This window comes from Dermacentor silvarum, chromosome 10, assembly GCF_013339745.2.
Source record: "Dermacentor silvarum isolate Dsil-2018 chromosome 10, BIME_Dsil_1.4, whole genome shotgun sequence".
Taxonomy (NCBI): Eukaryota; Metazoa; Arthropoda; class Arachnida; order Ixodida; family Ixodidae; genus Dermacentor; species Dermacentor silvarum.
In genome coordinates, this window is record NC_051163.1 from 47,927,942 (window position 1) to 47,945,885 (window position 17,944).

A 17,944-nucleotide genomic window follows, 5' to 3' on the forward strand; every position below is an offset into this window, starting at 1 on the left:
TTCTAATTACGCTTGGCCCATTGAAAACTCCTGTCACGATATATATACTCCTCTATATACCATATATAGTGTCTGACCAGAACAAGTACCATCGCATGGCATCTGATACGCCTCCTACTGGTATCCGCCACGGTATACTTAAATTCCTTGTCGCGGTGACGTCACCCGGGAACACGACACTGCTTCTTCGCCACACAGTGAAGCCAGCATTTCGTAAGGCAGCTTCTCGTCTTTCAAGCGTGATGGCGACACACAAAGGCATTTTCACCGCATGGGCAACAGGCGACGCAATTTTTGTCTATTTTTGCTGATCTTGGCCCAAGGCACAGCGTTCTCTCGACACGGCAAACTCCCTGCGCTCGCGAAACCGTTCCGGACAAAAGAAATCAAGCCTCCGTTGCCCCTGGCAACACGTCAGCCAGGTTCCTCTATATAGCCGCCGGGTTCGGAGATTGCGTCTAGCGTCTAGCGTATCTTTTTTGATAATCTCTGGTTTTATTTCAACGTCTGGTCATTCCCGCTAGCTATGCGCACACTGTGTGCGCACATTGTATGCGCACACTGCTATGCGCACAATGCCAGAGAAACGGAAGACACCTCTTTAGTGTTGAAAGATTCAAAGTAGCACAAACTTGTAGTAAAGGCCCTCTGATTCTGACTTTGGACGTGGACAATAAATGAAATGGGCGCAATTCTGGTACCAAAATTACAATGGTTTGTTGAGTTGCTAAGGTGGAATACATTCTTTGAATGCATAAAATACATAAATACATAGCTATACCTAAATAATGCATAATTGATATTTTCAAGTTTGACCACATTACCGAATTTGCCATCTTCTCAACCTTTATTGACTCAAAGCTCCGCTCTACCTTCTCTGATTATCTCAGAAGACCACACATCGCGCAATTAGACATGGTGGAGTTATGGTCTCTAGAATAGCGCGCCATGAAAAAATAGAGGCTTATTTCGCTTGGTATGTCCGGACTTTAGTATCAAAACAGTATCACTACAGCATCAGTATCTTTAATATCAGTAGCATTCCTGATCTATTTTCTCTTTCAACTGGGAATGCAGTGTCATCTTGACGGATATTACTTTGTTCTTTACTTGAACTCGTCAACTTTATATTAGCGGTGTTTCACGCGTTACAACACGCTGCCTTTGTAACAGGTGGTCGAAGACCTTTAAAGCTGCGTTACAAGCTACTTTCGCAAATTGACCCAAATTAAGAAAACTAAACAGCGATAAAAGAAACATAAATGTGTGTAGCATCGTGCGCGGCCGCGTGTTTTTATTCAGAACAAGAAACGAACACGTTTGTTTGAATATTAACATGCTCGCGTTTTATAAGACCAGACGTGCCACTGCACCATCCATTTCTTTTACACTACTTTTTCATCTTGACCGCTTAATAACGCTATCGCATCATTTTTTGTTTTCTTTAGTGCGATGTTGCTCCAGTTATTGAGTCGTCTGCTTATCCACCTTTCTGGTCGTCTGCTATATCGTCATTCCAGAAATGGTTAGTGCTGTCCACGGTGTAAGATATATGGTCCTGTCCCAGTTAAAATACGATCTTGCCATGCTCTTGTTTATTTTCTTTAGCCTTCATTTACTTAAGTCTTTTGTTATATCTATTCCACTTTGTCTACGTCGTCTAGTTTTCTTTCTTTTGGTCTTCTGGTACGCCAGTAGAAAGAGACAGATGTAGCTGCATTATTAAGCTACGCTTGTTCGAGCCACGATGCTTGAATTAGCTGAGCTGTGAGGCAAGTCTATGCCACAGGGCAAGCTGCTCGTAGACAAACAAGTAAGCTGCTTTGTCTTTGTACGCGCGATGCGTCCTGGAGCCTTTATTTAGACAAACACGTACGCTTTTCTTCACTTTTTCACGCCACCCAGATTTTAGTATATTTTATTCGCACACAGGCAAGAGGTTGCTTGGTTCCTTCGAGCACCTGTCTTTGAGGTTCTCATTTTTCTCGTTCGTGCTTGGTGTCTCCTCAAAGGGCCCTTTTCAGCTCCACTCGAGGCTATCGCGGATCTTGCAACTCTCAGAGCAGCGCAACTCCTGTGCATTATTTATCTCACTTGCGTTTTCTTTTCAGGTACTATGGTTCTTCTCTTCCATGTACTCACTTTAGAGAGTCTGTGTCGTAAGCGTTGCCTTTCACTGGTTGCGTAACTTTCACCACGACTGCGCTCCTGTACCATTTCTTTCTTTTTTTCTTGAACCGTTACAACACTAATGAACATGAAGCTGGGTGCGCTGTGTCTGTCAGTCCGTCCCTTCTGTCACTTCGTTATCGCCCAGCCCATCCACTTTTACCCTCATCACAGTAGGAAGAAAAATGAAAAAAAGATCACGAACGACACTCACTGGGCATCGAACAAATGTGCCCCTCAGGCAACGTGCAGTTTGGAGCAGGACGCTCGTACCAAAAATCGATCACTTCATCATCCCACCTAGCTTTCTGTCGTCCTCGACTGCGATTCCCTTCTCTTGGTATCCATTCTGTAACCCTAATGGCCCACCGGTTATCAATCCTACGCATTACATGGTCTGCCCAGCTCCACTTTTCTCTCTTAATGTCAATTAGAATATCAGCTATCCCCGTTTCCTCTCTGACCCACACCGCTCTCTGCCTGTCTGTTAACGTTAGGCCTAACATTTTTCGTTCCTTCGCTCTTTGTGCGATCCTTAACTTGTTCTCGAGCTTCTTTGTTATCCTCCAAGTTTCTGCCCCATATGTTAGTACCGGTAGAATGCGATGACTGCACTCTTTTCTTTGCAACAACAGTGGTAAGCTCCCAGAGAGGATTTGGAAATGCCTGCCGTATGCACTCCAACCCAAATTTATTCTTCTGTAAATTTTATTCTCATGATCACGGTCCCCTGTGAGTAATTGACCTAGATAAACATAATCCTTTACCGACTCTGCAAGCTGACTGGAGATCCTGAATTCGTGTTCCGTTGCCAGGCTATTGAACATTACGTTTGTCTTCTGCATATTAATCTTCAACCCCACTCTTACACTTCCTCGGTTAAGGTCCTCAATCGTTTGCTGTAATTCGTCCCCATTGTTGCTGAATAGGACAACGTCATCTGCAAACCGAAGGTTGTTGATATATTCGCTGTTGATCCTCACGCCTAAGCCTTCCCAGTCTATAGCTATAGCGCAATAGCTATAGCAGTGCGTAAATTGAGATAGTTCAAGTTTATTGGTCCGTATTGCTTATACAAAAAAAAACAGGCTTACATATTATATACAGCATCAGGAGGTCCCAGAGCGAGGAACTGAGCTGAAAATGACCTGATCAAGAAACTATACTATAGCTGGTCATAACGACATACGCAGTGAAACAATGATCTAATTACCAGATTTGCATACTAGTAACATCCACAGTCACAAACGCTTCAGCGCACATTCAGAGCAACCATGAAACACGCAGTTCATGCAAATTTTCAGGAAGTTTGTTTCAAAGTTTGCTTTCCACTAAAAGTTGTCAAGGACATGCAACTTACCAAGATGGAGTATCTGTTAGGCTAAAGTCACGTTTCCCATAAACGTCTGTTACTTTACAGCTATTGATTCCCATGAGATTGGGCACTCCCATGAGATAGGTTTATTGCCGTTTATTCCTTTAACAGCCGTCCATGTGTTGTACCGGAGACAATCCGCATCGATAAGCTTTATATAGAATGGTTTTCCTTGGCCCTGTCGCCCGTTTCAACTATAGTGGTCAGTGGTGGTCGGTTGGGGTTGGACCTTCCCTGCCGATGCAAGAGCCGATGAAAACAGCACGTGCTCACGGGAAACTGCGTTTCGAGGTGCTTTTGCCGCCAAATGCCAACTATTATAGTTCTCTGAGACGCACTTGCAGTAGCACGAGAGTTCCGGGACGTCATGAAGGCTTAGGTGCTGCAGCGGAGTGCCCGGGAAAGACAGCCCTTCTCTTCTCCCGACACATGCTCCCCCTGCGGTGGCTACGGGAGAGGAGGATGCCAGTCGGCTTCCACGCCGGCGCTCGTGCTGCCGAAAAAAAAAAAATATGACAAATGGGCTTGTGTGTATAGCCGCCTATACTACACGGCCACAGATGTGCCGGTTATAGGCTCTGTTATCAGCAGAATTGCGCAATGAAATAACAAACGCTGCTCATATATCCTCGCCCGGAGGTATCAAAGTTATATACCTATTTGACAAAGATAGGTCCACTTATCGAAATGTTGGCCAGCATTCCTGAGCCACTTCATCCTTGTTTATATATCTCCATGCCAATGCTGCTCCATCAGACGGCTCCCTTCTTCATTTTATATATTCTCATTGAAACAAATATAGCTTTCAAGTATATCATTCCTTTAGTAAAGCGAATATTTTTCTAAAGGCTTAGAGCTTTGTTTATGGTGCTTGCACTTGTCAAGCTGTAGACCAGTAAAAGACAGCTCGCAGAAAAATTACATGCAGTAGAAAGTCTGCGCTGGTCTCGTCCGCGCCTGTTCTGTAGCGTCTCTGTTCATTTAGCGCTGTGAATGGCGCAGTGGAATGAAATTATTAATATGTTTAGTTGGATAGCTTGCCTGGGGTGCGATACTGCCCGGTGCTGCATCCTATGCATAAATAGATATTGGTCAAGATCAATACTACGTGGCGTAGTGACTTTGGCATTGCGCTGATAATCCCGAGGCCGTGGAATCAAATCCCTGCCACGGTGCCACATTTAGATGGGGCTGAAATGCAACACCTGTGTACAGTGAATTGAGTGCTCGTTAAAGAAGCCCAAGCTGTGAAAATGAACCTGGAGTCACCCACTACGACGTGTCTCATAATCACGTGGCTGTTGTGGTACGTAAAAGCACAGAATTGAAGCTTACATAATGCTCAATATGGTCCAGTAAAGCTAACTCAACACTCACGATCGATCCAGCGTTTGTTGTTGTGTGGGAGGCTTGAAAGTTTTCCCCTACTTTCGACAGGCAATGGTGCTCATAATGAGCGCATTGCGGCGCAACGGAACCAGACATGCGCCATTACCACAGTTCTGCCGAAGCCGTTTATGTCATTAAACGAGAGATATAGGGGTTTGGCACACAACTACAATTCCTTTCTTTCACTTTTTTTTTGCCTCTCTGTGACCAGTTACTCATTGCCAGTTTTACGTTGTTAACGCAGGCGTGCTCGTATTCTGGTCACCGTTCCACGACCCTCGGGTTCACGAAAGCGCCCCGGCGGGTGTCCACGTGACCACCGTGCGAGCGCTAGACGAGTCGGCACCCGGTAAGCCCGTCGCCTACAGCCTGCTGGACGTCAAGGACTCCAGCTTCTTCCACTTGAACCACATCACGGGAAATTTGACGACAGCGCGACCCATCAACCGAAAGGTCGGCGATAAGTATGAGGTGAGTGTCGAGCTGCGATTGCATCAGAGGTCAACACACTTGTCTACAACGTTCGAACAACGTTCTCAGCACTTCGCTGGCGATATCTGAGGAAGACATGTGGCACAAAATCGAGTAGATGTGGTGTTTCGTGACTACATTTACAGTTTCCGTTGACTCCTCTCGACCTGGTGGTTGGCTCAAGCTTTGGTAGCTGCTTTGACCCTCAGGAGTGTGTTCCAGACAAGTGCGTTGACCTCTGTACTAAAGACCCTGGGTGCAGTACATCCGACACAGGGCTGCGCTGAAACACAAAGAGAAAGCGCTGTGCGTGTATAGTATTTGTGTCGCACTTTTGTCATGTACGGGGTGCCCAGGGCCTTTCGTACAGGGCCTGTGCCCGCGGTCTTTCGCATGTCGTATCAGCAAGCCCATGGTGCACAAAATTGCCGTGAAGGCATTTTCGTAATGACGCAGGTAATGAGCCAGCAATAGCGAATGAAGTGTATATGAAGAAGTGAGGCTGAAAGGACGTATCGGGCTAAAACGCTAAATGATGTGCACTGCAAATTGTCACTGAGGTAGAATGTTGCTAAGTATCCTGTACCTTTCGTGAATTCGAAGACGTGTACAGTGGTAGACGAAGCAAACACTTCGAAGGTGGCATCAAAACTACGTCAGTCTTCATGCTGCTCGTGAGCGAGTTGTACGGGCGGATCCGGTAGCTGTTATGCTACTATATATATATACTAATATACACGTAATGCAAATATGTACAGGGCTCTGCAGCTATTAAAAAATGAAATGAAATGGGGTTTGACGCACGAACACCATGATCTCATTATGATGTACGCTGTTGTGGGGGACTCCGGAATAACTTGGAGCATCTGGGATTCTTTGACCGGCACCTAAATCTAAGCACACGGGTGTTTTCGCATTTTGCCCCCATCGAAATATACGGCGAGATTTGATCCCGCGACCTCATGCTTAGAAGCCAAACATCATAGGCACTAAGCAACCACTGCAGGCGTTTGCAGTCCAACGCTATTCAAGCATATACGAGGCAGTCGGCTCAGCGCCCTAAAAACAATGCTATGCAATGACGTATTTCCGCTGCGAGGTGTTGAAGTGGGACTGGCGCTCCTTGGCCGTACTTGTCACTTGCGCCACATAACACCAAATTCATCATTGAAGTTGGGTAGCAAGCGACTTGACTGTGTTTGCTTTGGCTGCCTTTTCCATACCTTATAGGGCGCGAAATCAGAGCGCTGCGCTGACACTCAATGCCCCCTTGACACAACCACGCAATACCGCCACTTGTATTTACAGCTATGAGGGACACCGCTCCAGGATGCATGGTACAGGTCAAATTCAGCGCAAGAATGGCCCCACGAACGGCTATTTCCTTTGCTTAGTTGCGGTGCTAAGTGATGTTTTATGGTGCTATGGACGTGCGCAACCGGCTTATGATAATTAAGAATGTGTTGTGACAGTGCACGCTATATTTCTGCGTGAGCTCGACGCTGAAAAATATTATCTTTCTTGCGAAGTTTTTTTTTTCTTGTTATAGTAGACCTACGCCACGATCTTTCTGTGAAGGTTGTCAGCAATGGATCCACTTATGAAAACATTAAACAGTACGGCGCCAAAGCAAACGGTGATTTGGCGATTTGAAAGTGCAAACTGTGCGTGCCCATTTCTGCTTAGGCCCTCGTCTTTTAATTTGTGCTCATCAAATTTCCTTGTGCCGTATATAAACTAGGTAGGCCAACGTTGACTATTCTTGAAGAATAAATAATCGGTATCACGGAAAAGGCCGGTGCACTTAACATGTGACAGGTGCAGAGAAGCCCGATATAGACAGACACACAATGAACTTTTACTGAGGTCCTGAAGGACTGGCCGGCGGAGACCCGTTGAGACCCGGGCTCGCCGCTGTAAGCCCGATGCAAGTATTTTGTAGCGTTAGCTACACTGGCCTAGCCAAGCCCGTTTCGCGCGGCACATCAAGAGCCGTGCTGCGCATGCGCAAGGATCAGTGATGTCACACGGCTTGCGCACCGGAGCCACCGGAGCCGGCACCTCTCGCGCACTCCGCCGCCGCCGCGCGCGACTCACCGCCGCAACCGCCGCCGGTCTGCGCATTCCAGAGGAGTGACGTCGTAGCCGTGGTAGACGCACTGGCGCCGGCGCGCGCTCGCTGTGCAGTCGCCGTCTGACACTGCGCTGGAGCCGCTGCGCTTCTGACTGGCGTTTGCCAGTGTGGTATAGCCATGGAGAAGGAGAGCGCAAATGCTGCTCAACAGCGCAGAAGAACGGAGAAGCTTGACTCATCGGATCCCGAAGTAGTTGCCTGGCAATTAGCGGTTTAGCGTAGGAGACAACCAGGAAAGCTAAGAATAATTAGCTGAACCTTTGCTAACGCTACGTATATCCTGGCATAGCAGAGCTAAGCCACTGCAACTTTTTTTAATAACGTGAACATCACAAAGAGAGTCATATAGTAGGCTTACAATGAGACACACAGCTACATTTTATTCCTACACATTTATTTGGAATACTGACATATATAATCGCACTCGTCAGGCACGTGGTATGCAAAACCTCCCGCTTAATTTTGCGCAGGCAGTCAACGCTAAAAAAAAGAAACACGTTCTAGAATACACTGAGATGAATCTGGACATATCATGTTTATATACGTTGACGAGAGCATGACTACGTTTGCCACGCATGCAGTTCTGTCGTAAACAGTGTTCGTAGTTCAGCACATGCTTCCGAGACGCAGGAATACGTTTACTAATTCGACTTACAAAGAGAGGACTACCCTAACCTGTAAGGCTAAGCAGAAATGCTGTGTATTCACAAGTTGAGTTGGATTGCAACAAGTGCACAAAATCACAACGTCAATGCCATTCCTCTCGCGCAGAAGCTGCTTATAATAAATGGCTATATTTCATATATTTATTATTGTGTATATCGACAATGCCACTTACAGTGAAAGAAGTTTAGGGAGCTTGACTGACGCAGCTTTTAGGCTTAAATTTAACCGCGAATAAAGCTGGAAACGCATAAGGTGGTTGCCTGAAGTCACCTTTATGTGTGATTCAAGTATTTATGGCTGCATTGAAGCTTAAATAAACCATTTCATTCCAACGATATAAATTTCTTCCGCGTCTTCAATGTCTGCGTACTACGTGCCTTAAGTACGTCGGAGAAGACTTAGTGTGTTTCCAGCGTTTAGCGCCCCTCAAGCAATGAACTAATTTTCTCATAGCATCACTCTCGCCAAGAAAAATAGATCACTGCCATCTTTCTAACGTCATTGCCGGATTGATTAGCTGCACTCAGACTTCCTGTAGATATAATGCTTCTTGGTATACTTTCATTACTATTACGATTAATACATCAACAACAAGAACAACAGCTAATAGGTACTCCTACAACTACTACCACCCCATTTGTCGTCGAGTCACTGAGTCAAGATAAACCCTAACTGAACCATATACTTCGGTTATCGGGATTGACGATTAAACTCTAGAAAGAACGCTAATATAAGCGTTGTAAAATCCCCCTTGATAAAAATGCTGCAACATCAACCATAAGTACGTCACACTCGGTGTCCTCTAGAGTGGGATGCCGATAACAATATATTCTCTAATTCTGAAATGAGGACGACGCATGGCTTGAGCTCAATTCCCATTCTGTGTACCTCGTTGCACAGGTAATCGTGGCTGCCGTGAGCCAGGGTGTGACCGAGGTGAAGACGATGCAGATCGAGGTGACCGTGCCAAACCAGTACCCGCCCCGGTTCGAGCACCCGGTATATCACGCCGAGGTCCACCAGACCCGCACCCGTCCCGGGTACCGGGTACTTCAGGTGCGCGCCCATGACCCGGACCCGGTGCCCTACAACGCCGAGGTGTACTACCGCCTCGAGGCCGGACCGGAGTCTACGAGGGCGCTCAGGTAAGCTCGTCACAAATGAGCAGTTCACACTGCCTTTGAAGTGGTTTGTGTGCTCTATTGTCGGAGTGGCAGTAGCGACATGTGATAATACGCTCTGCAGTGAGTGAGTGAGGGAGTGAGTGAAAAATTGTCGCAGTTTCACCCGAAAGGCGAAGCATCAATTGCGATAGCAAATTAGTACAGAGCTATATGGAGTAAGGATAGTAGCTTTATCAGCTGTGTAAACTTGGACATGTAGCAGCGCCAGCAACGGGCAGAACTGTTGTCGACGCCGTCGGCGTTTTGCCCGCGTTCGCACCGAATGCGCCCGGCGTTGGTGACTGTTGCCGTTGCCTCTAGTGGCGGCTTGGAGGTTTTCGACGAGATCAGAACGGGGCACACGTCGAGCAGCGTCGGAAGTCTTTACCAACTTCTCGCCTCGCGACGTTTTATTGCGATAGTGATGCTATGGCCACTCCAAACGGATTTCGCGCGAGGGACGCGTGCTTTCACGGGGAGCGAACGCATGGCGGACAACAAATGCGATTTCTTCCGTAGCGCGAAAGGCCGTTGGGGGACGGGAGGGAGAGGGGGGAGGCGACGTTTAGCTGCGGCAACAAATGCGTATTTATATAAAGACGTTGCGAGGCGAGAAAGTGGTAAAGACTTCCGACGCTGCTCAACGAGTGTCCCGTTCTGATCACGTCGAAAACCTCCGAGCCGCCCCCAGAGGCACCGGCAATAGGGAGCCTACATGCAACGACAGCTTTGCATGTTGGCTCCCTAACCGGCAAGTGACCAACGCCGCGCGCCTTCGCTATGGTGAGAACGCGGGCAAAACGCCGACGGTGTCGACAACAGTTCTGCGCGTTGCTGCTGCATGTCCAAGTTTGTACAGCTGATAAAACTACAATCCTTACTCCGTTTAGATCTCTACTAATTTGCTATCGCCACTGATGCTTCGCCTCTCAAGTGAAGCACAGCTTTTTGATATACATACGCATTTGGTGCCGCAGCTAAAGGTCGCCTCCCTCCCCCCGCCCCCTTACCTTTCGCGCGACGGGAGAAGTCGCGTTTGCTCTCCGCCGTGCGTTCGCTCCCCGTGAGAGCGCGCGTCCTTCACGCGCTTTCACTCGCACATACAGCATACGGCGCGCGGCGCCGATTTCATCGCCGTTGAACTTCACGGAACCTCACGGCGACGGTGATGGCAACGAAGACGCCGACGGCAGTAATCCGCCTAGAGTGTCCATATAATTGCTTTTGCAATAAAAGGAACACTCGGTCATTAAGGTCTCTGGACGCTTCTGGTCTCTCAAAAGCTTTTGGTCGGTTTCGCGGGCTCATAACTCCGGATGTTCTGCGAATCGCCGACGGTTCGCGGCGGCTTCGGCGGCGCGATACTCGAGATCGAACCGTAATCATCTCACTCACTTTCGAGTAGCAGCATGGCGGCTTTCGCACCGCTCTTCATCTTCTTCGGCAGTGACGCTCTTCTTCGGCGATGGGCTCGCGGCGATGGGCTCGACGCGGAGACGGCGGGGCTTTTGTGTCGCCGTGGCGGCGACTTGGAGTTATATATCCCGTGGGTCGGCTTAGTGACGTCACGCCTTAGCTCCGCCTCTGCGCAGCCGTGGCAACCACTCCGCATGGCACGGTGACGTCATGGCTCGGCAAAGCTAAGGCAAAGCGATGCGGCGCGCGCGATGTCGTCACGGCTCACGCAGCTGTGGGGAGGCTCGGTACGGTCGGCACAGCTGGGGTGAAGTATGCTAGGTGACGTTGGTGACGTCGTCGCCAGGGGGAGGTTTTGTGGCGTACACTCGACGGATCGTCCTCGAGCTTAAACAGCTTCGCTAGTTTATAGGTGTATGAGCCATTGTGATTGGACCCTTTCTACGCTACCTCTAGCTCACATTTCGGGCGTACACCGCTGTCGATCATTAGTGCTTTCAACCATACCAGCTTCCCTGTAAAGGCCCACAGTGCAACAAATACTTTATAATTAAACTGAAGGCAAGTGAATCGACGAAAGTGGTCATTCATTTAGAGCTGCCACAGGTTATGCGTTACCACGCAAGCGCTGATTCATGTTCTGGAACACTGAGACCTAAATTCTTGGCGAACATTTGCCACTTTGACAGTATCTATCTATCTATCTAGCCGCCTACGTCTTGGTGCTCTCATGGTCGTATCGTTAACTTGGTATTTACCAAAATTGGCATATTATGATACGAGTGTATAACGAACATAAATTATAGGTCATGACATAAATATCATGACATGTGTGCCATGGAGGTCATGAAACAGCTTCCTACGTCTTGGTGCTCTCATTGTCGTTTCGTTAACTTAGTAGGTACCAAAACTGGCATAGTATGACAACAGTGTATGATGAACATAAATGATAGGTCATGACATGAATGTCATGACCTATCGTTCATGGCACATCATGACATGAATGTGGTGACATGCGTATCATGTAGGTCATAAAACAGCCGCCTAAAATCACAATGACCCAGCGAAAAATATTAACACTCAAACACCACTAAGATTGGTTCGGACGTGGGTACTAAGTGAAGGAAACACTAAAGGATGATGCCAGAAGTCCGAGTCATGAGCATAACTCATCAAATATGACAATGACTCGGCGAAAAAAACTTTGACACTCAAAAACTAATGGAATGGGCTCTGACGTGGGTACTAAGTGAAGGAAACACTAAAGGATGATGGTAGAAGTCATAGTCGTGAGCATGACTCAGCAAAATGACGATGACTTAACAAATGAAAATAACACTCAAAAACCACTGTAATGGATTCGGACATGTGTACTGAGTGAAGGAAGCACTAAAGGATGGGGGTTGAAGTCATAGTCATGAGCATGACACAGCAAAAATGACAATGAGTCAGCAAAAAAAGATTAACACTCAAAAACCACTGAAATGGGATCGGACGTTGGTACTAACTGAAGGAATCACTAATACTTCCAAATATTTCAATCAAACTGACAAAAGGCCGCATCTCGTCAGCGCAATAAGCATTACGTGAAAATAGTGCTTCCTTCCCTTAGTACTAACGCCCGAACCAATTTCAGTGGTTTTTGAGCGTTAATCTTTTTTGCTGAGTCATTGTCATTTTTCATGAGTCATGAGCATGACTCATCAAAAATGACAATGACTTGGATGGTAGTAAAAGCCATAGTCATGAGCATGGCTCATCAAAAATGACCATGACTCAGCGAAAAAAATTAACACTCAAAAAACACTTTAGTGGGCTCTGACGTGGGTGCTAAGTGAACGAAACACTAAAGGATGATGGTAGAAGTCATCTTCAGGAGCATAGCTGAGGAATTGTGACAAGACTCAGCAAAAAGAAAAGACTAACACTCAAACCACTGAAATGGGTTCGGACGTGAGTGAGGGAAACAATATATGATTGTAGTAGAAGTCATAGTTATCACCATGACTCTGCAAAAAATGAGAATGACTCAGCCAAAAACGATTAACACTCAAATGTAGGTCATGAAAGAGCCGCCTACGTCTTGGTGCTCTCATGGTCGTTTCGTTAACTTAGTAGGCTCCCCGCACACTGCTTCGCATAACATCGATTCCCAGATGGTGTGGGATGTGCCGGATTTTTTTTATTATGATGACCGCTAATGGGTCCCTTATTATTCGGGGTCACGAGGAATACTCACCCAATATACGTAAGCTGAATATGCATTATTAAATTTATCATAATATAGCATTTTCGCAATCTCCGCCTCGTCTTATTACGTTCCCTTTTCCTAGGAGTGTACTGCTCTCTTCTCTAGATTCAGATTCAGATTCAGTTCTTATTAGTTCAAAAAAAGTTGCTACATCAAAAATATTCAGACAAGGGTCCCAAAATGAAAGAACTGTAGTGGGACCCTTGGTAAATAATACAACGTTGATGGTGGTATCTATAATACACAGCAAATGAACGCTATTATCAAACAACATCGACAGAATAAATACATTATCAGACAATTCAGCTGAGTCATGCAGACATGAAAGAGCTTGGTAAGAAAGAAACCCGAGAACAAGCACGGATGAAAACAACATGGATGAAACTTAAGAAGTGACATGTGAGAGAGAAGTTTAAGATACACTGCCAGGATCGTAGTACAGTTATCGCAGGAAATGACACTTAAGTAACTTTTTAAAGATTTCAAGAGAAGAGCATGATTTAATAGTTGATGGTAATTCATTCCAAAGAGAAATTGCTGCGAATGCAGATGTTTTTTGCCGTAATTGGTATGGACCATGGGTTACAAGAAATTGTTATTAGCCGCAAATCTGGTTGCATTTTTTTCTGCAAAAGGTCAACTGCAATGAACGGAAACGCAAGGTTATTATGAAGCAACTTGTCGAGTAAGGCAACTATGTTAAACTGGAACAAAATATTAACAGGCAAGATGCTGTACAAGCGAAGTAACACAGAGGCATTGGATTGCATAGTACTAGAAGTGATAATGTGTATTGACTGATTTTGGATGTGTTGAATTGATGATAAGTGAGAAGCGTGCGTGTTGCCCCATGAAACAATACCGTAATTCATGTGACTATGAATGAAAGCAAAATGTCCGTTACAGGGCATTCATTCCGCTATTTTCCAGATCTTCACTTGCTCATCTGTAGAGCTACCAGTTAACATTCTCGCCACCTTTAAACGCCAGAGCTTCAGTAAAATGGAGGTTTCTTCCAGACCTGGCTGGGGAATTGTTCGCGTTTCATTGGATCCTACTGAATCGTTGGAGTGACCAAAGTACAAATGCGCTCAGTGACCAAACAATGGTTACAACAGCGCTGGCGCGAATATATTAAACGCCCACACTCAAATTTCAGGTGGCCTACATCCGAATATCAAGTGGGCCCAACCCCAAATTTATCACCAGGATTGGCCTACTTTGTTGTACTAAGCGTCATTTTGACCGCGGACGCGATCCACCAGGATCTAGCCATATACATCTTCACTGTAAAAAGTTGTCAAAGTTTCACCTGAAAGGCGAAGCATCAATTGCGATAGCAAATTTGTAGAGAGATGTACGGAGTAATGATAGTAACTTTATCAGCTGTATAAACTTGGACATGCAGCAGCACCGGCAACACGCAGAACTGTTGTCGACGCCGTCGGCGTTTTGCCCGCGTTCGCTCAAAATGCATGCGGCGTTGGTGACTGTTGCCGAAGCCTCTGATATAAATAGGCACTTGGTACCGCAGCTAAACGTCGCCTCCCTTCCCTCCCCCTCCCCCCACAGCCTTTCGCGCATCGGAAGAAAGCGCGTTTGCTCTACATATATGGTGATTGTAAAGGAGGAAAGAGACGCCTACTTCTGCAGCCCTTAAGGGAGCACGGCGCAGAACGCGCGTTTGTTCTCCGCCGAGCGTTCACTCCCCGTGAAAGCGCGCGTCCCTCGCGCCCTTTCACTTGCACATACAGCGTTCGGTGGCGCGCGGCGACGATTTCATCTCCATTGACGTCATACGGAACCTCACGGCAACGGCGACGGCAACGGCGACGGCGACGGCAGAAATCTGCTTTGGAGTGTCCATATAATTGCTATCGCAATAAAAGCTGTTTTTGTAAGATTCCTCAGTATGGCACTACCAGAAACACAATTTCCGCATTACGGAAGAAACAGGCAGAAACGAGGTTAACGGTTCCTGAGAAGCGGGCGCATACGCTACACGATCATTGGAGACAAATTTATTGGGAATAATTACGTGGTTGATACACTCCTACGGCCTCTAAAGTGTCCCAGTGGTTTTAGGTGACATTTCAAGAACATTTTCCGTAAATGTTTAAAGAATAAATTATTCATGGAACGGAGATAAAGAACTTCGTTCCGAGATCATTGCTTATAGACTAATCATGCTCATTACGCAAACAAAAGTTTGGCTAGCTGGGTTTCTGTAAAAAATTACCTATAAGAGCTCGATCAGACTAGGACCGGGCCATAGCCTCCTATATTATAGGAGGCTATGACCGGGCTTATGGTGCCTACATGCAACGCCGTTTTAAACGGCGTTGCATGTAGGCACCCTAACCGGGCTGACCCGGCCCATTTTTATACTCGTTTAAAGAGTTGTTTCCTGACTCTGGATCGTGGTGGAAGGACAGATAATGCGTCTGAACGGTGCACTCTGTCTGCAGAGCGAGCTGACTACAACTCTATTAGGGCTTCATCCCTTTGCCCACAAGGGCGCTGCTGTATTGAAGGGTCATTACAAGAATGGAAAAGAAGAAATTAGAAGCGAAAATCTGTATGATAACACAGAGGGCAGTGTCTTGCTATCTGAGGCTATGGATGGATGGATGTAAAACTTTAATGAACGTCCTGAGGTGCGCGACTCAGCGCGCAGCGGGACGCTCCCACGTTGGGACAGTCAGGCCATGCCCAACCGCCGCATCGTGGGCCCTCTGGACAAGGCATAGTTGCGCCCCGGCATCGGGGCTCTTGATAGCGGAGAGCCACTTGTCCTCATTTATTTCTTCCGTGCCTCGTAACGAGGGGCAACGCCAGAGCATAGGGTCTAGGCTAGCGAAATCATTGCAGTGCCTGCAAGAACTACTGGCATAAGTGTCGGGATAAAGCTTGTGTAATAAAGCCGGGCTGGGATACGAGCCTGTTTGCAATAATCTGAGGGTCAATGCCTGCGCTCTATTTAACTTCTTGTGAGGAAGGGGAAAGTCTCTCCGGCTGAGATAAAAGTGCTGCGTAATTTCATTGTATGATTCATTGTATTCATTCAATTTCATTGTATGATGTCGGTTGATCTCTGTTCTCCACCACTCCTGGCCGGCCGGGGAGTTCTCCATGGTCGCTGAGGCATATAATTTTTTTTTGCGATAGCAATTATATGGACACTCCAAAGCGGATTTCTGCCATCGGCGTCGTCGTCACCGTCGCCGTGAGGTTCCGTATGACGTCAACGGCGATGAAATCGTCGCCACGCTCCGGACGATGTATGTGCGAGTGAAAGGCCGCGAGGGACGCGCGCTTTCACGGGGAGCGAGCGCACGTCGGAGAGCAAACGCGCGTTCTGCGCTATGCTCCATGAAGGGCTGCAGAATTAAGCGTCTCTTTCCTCCTTTACAATCACCATATATGGAGAGCAAACGCGACTTCTATCGCGCGAAAGGCCGTGGGAGGACGGGAGGGAGGGAGGGGAGGCGGCGTTTAGCTGCGGCACCAGATGCGTATTTATAAAAAAACATTGCGAGGCGAGATGGTGGGTAAGATTTCCGACCCTGGTCGACGAGCGCCCCATTCTGATCTCGTCTAGGGAGCCTACATGCAAGCGCTGTTTTAAAACAGCGCTTGCATGTAGGCTCCCTAATCTCGTCGAAAACCTCCGAGCCGCCCCCAGAGGCACCGGCAACAGTTACCAACGCCGCGCGCGTTCCGTGCGAACGTGGGAAAAACACCGACGGCGTCGACAACAGTTCTGCGCGTTGCTGGTGCTGCTGCATGTCCAAGTTTATACAGCTGATAAAACCACTATCCTTACTCCGTATAGCTCTCTAATAATTTTGCTATCGCAATTGATGCTTCGCCTTTCGGGCGAAACTGCAACATTTTAGGAGCGAAGCTCCTTATAGCGGCACCCGTTCCGTCCCCGTCGTCGTAGTAGTAGTGTGTAACCAGTCTGAGAAAAATGAGAAAAGAAATTCCGAAGTTGTGTCCGTAGCGCGGAATCGAACCAGGGACCCCTCGCTTCCGAGCGCGCGGCGTTAGCCCACTACGCCACGAAGCGCACATAGACACACGCACCACGATGGCAATAAATACCCAACATTAACGAAAGGCCGCGTTTCTAGCGCGTTTATAACGCGTTTGTGCTAGCGCGTTACGGCCCGTGTAAGAAGCTGGTGTAAGACGCTGTGGCCTCTCCGCCTTACCTTCAACGCGTTTCGAACGCGCTGCCCAAGGCGGTGGCAAGTCAAGTTCAAGTCGAGGAGCGTTTATGAATACGGGGGGTGTACTCTCTCAGCAGTCATGTGATGGCGTCGGCAAACGCGGTGCACGTTCCGGCATGTGTAAATGGCTGCGTAAGACGCTGTGGCCGCTCCCCCTTACTAGAGAGTACTGCACGTTTCTAACGCGTTTGTGCTAGCGTCCCCTTAAGCGGGAGATCCGATGATTCTCTCCGGAGCTTCGCCCACTCATCATCATTCACCCCGTGGGTATGCTGTGATTTTTTTATAGATCTCATTGTTTAAGGACTAAAGCTTACCGCAGCAAATATTCGCAACCACATGAGGCATGTGTAAGCCGCAGAACCAATCCGGAGACCACTCAGGACATCGTCATGGAATGGGAATCGATTTAACCAGTGCGTAGCATCTACCGTGCGTAGCATACACCTTACAGAATATCTTAGATTTAAAGTGGACGGAAGCATCAACTGGTCAGCAGCCGAGATAAGCAAGAGACCTATAGAGTATCGGTGGAAAAAAAGCATGGCAGAGATTGATACGACCGGATCTGTTACAAGCATAGGTAGCCGTACAGCACTGATGTTTTTTAAAAAGCGAAGCTTTCTTGCCGGGTACGAGGTACTCTTTCGTGCGTATCTGGCCTCTAACGCTGAA

The 17,944-nt window shown here is 47.3% G+C and overlaps 1 protein-coding gene across 1 annotated transcript in view; it reads left to right on the forward strand.

Annotated features, from left to right (window-relative positions):
* The window catches only part of LOC125941015 (uncharacterized), a 66,219-nt gene that overhangs the window by 21,768 nt on the left and 26,507 nt on the right, over positions 1-17,944 (forward strand). Inside the window, exons 3-4 of the mRNA XM_049657892.1 lie at positions 5,178-5,404; positions 9,105-9,349. Coding sequence (XP_049513849.1) covers positions 5,178-5,404; positions 9,105-9,349 — 472 coding nt within the window. The remainder of the gene's footprint in view (positions 1-5,177; positions 5,405-9,104; positions 9,350-17,944) is intronic.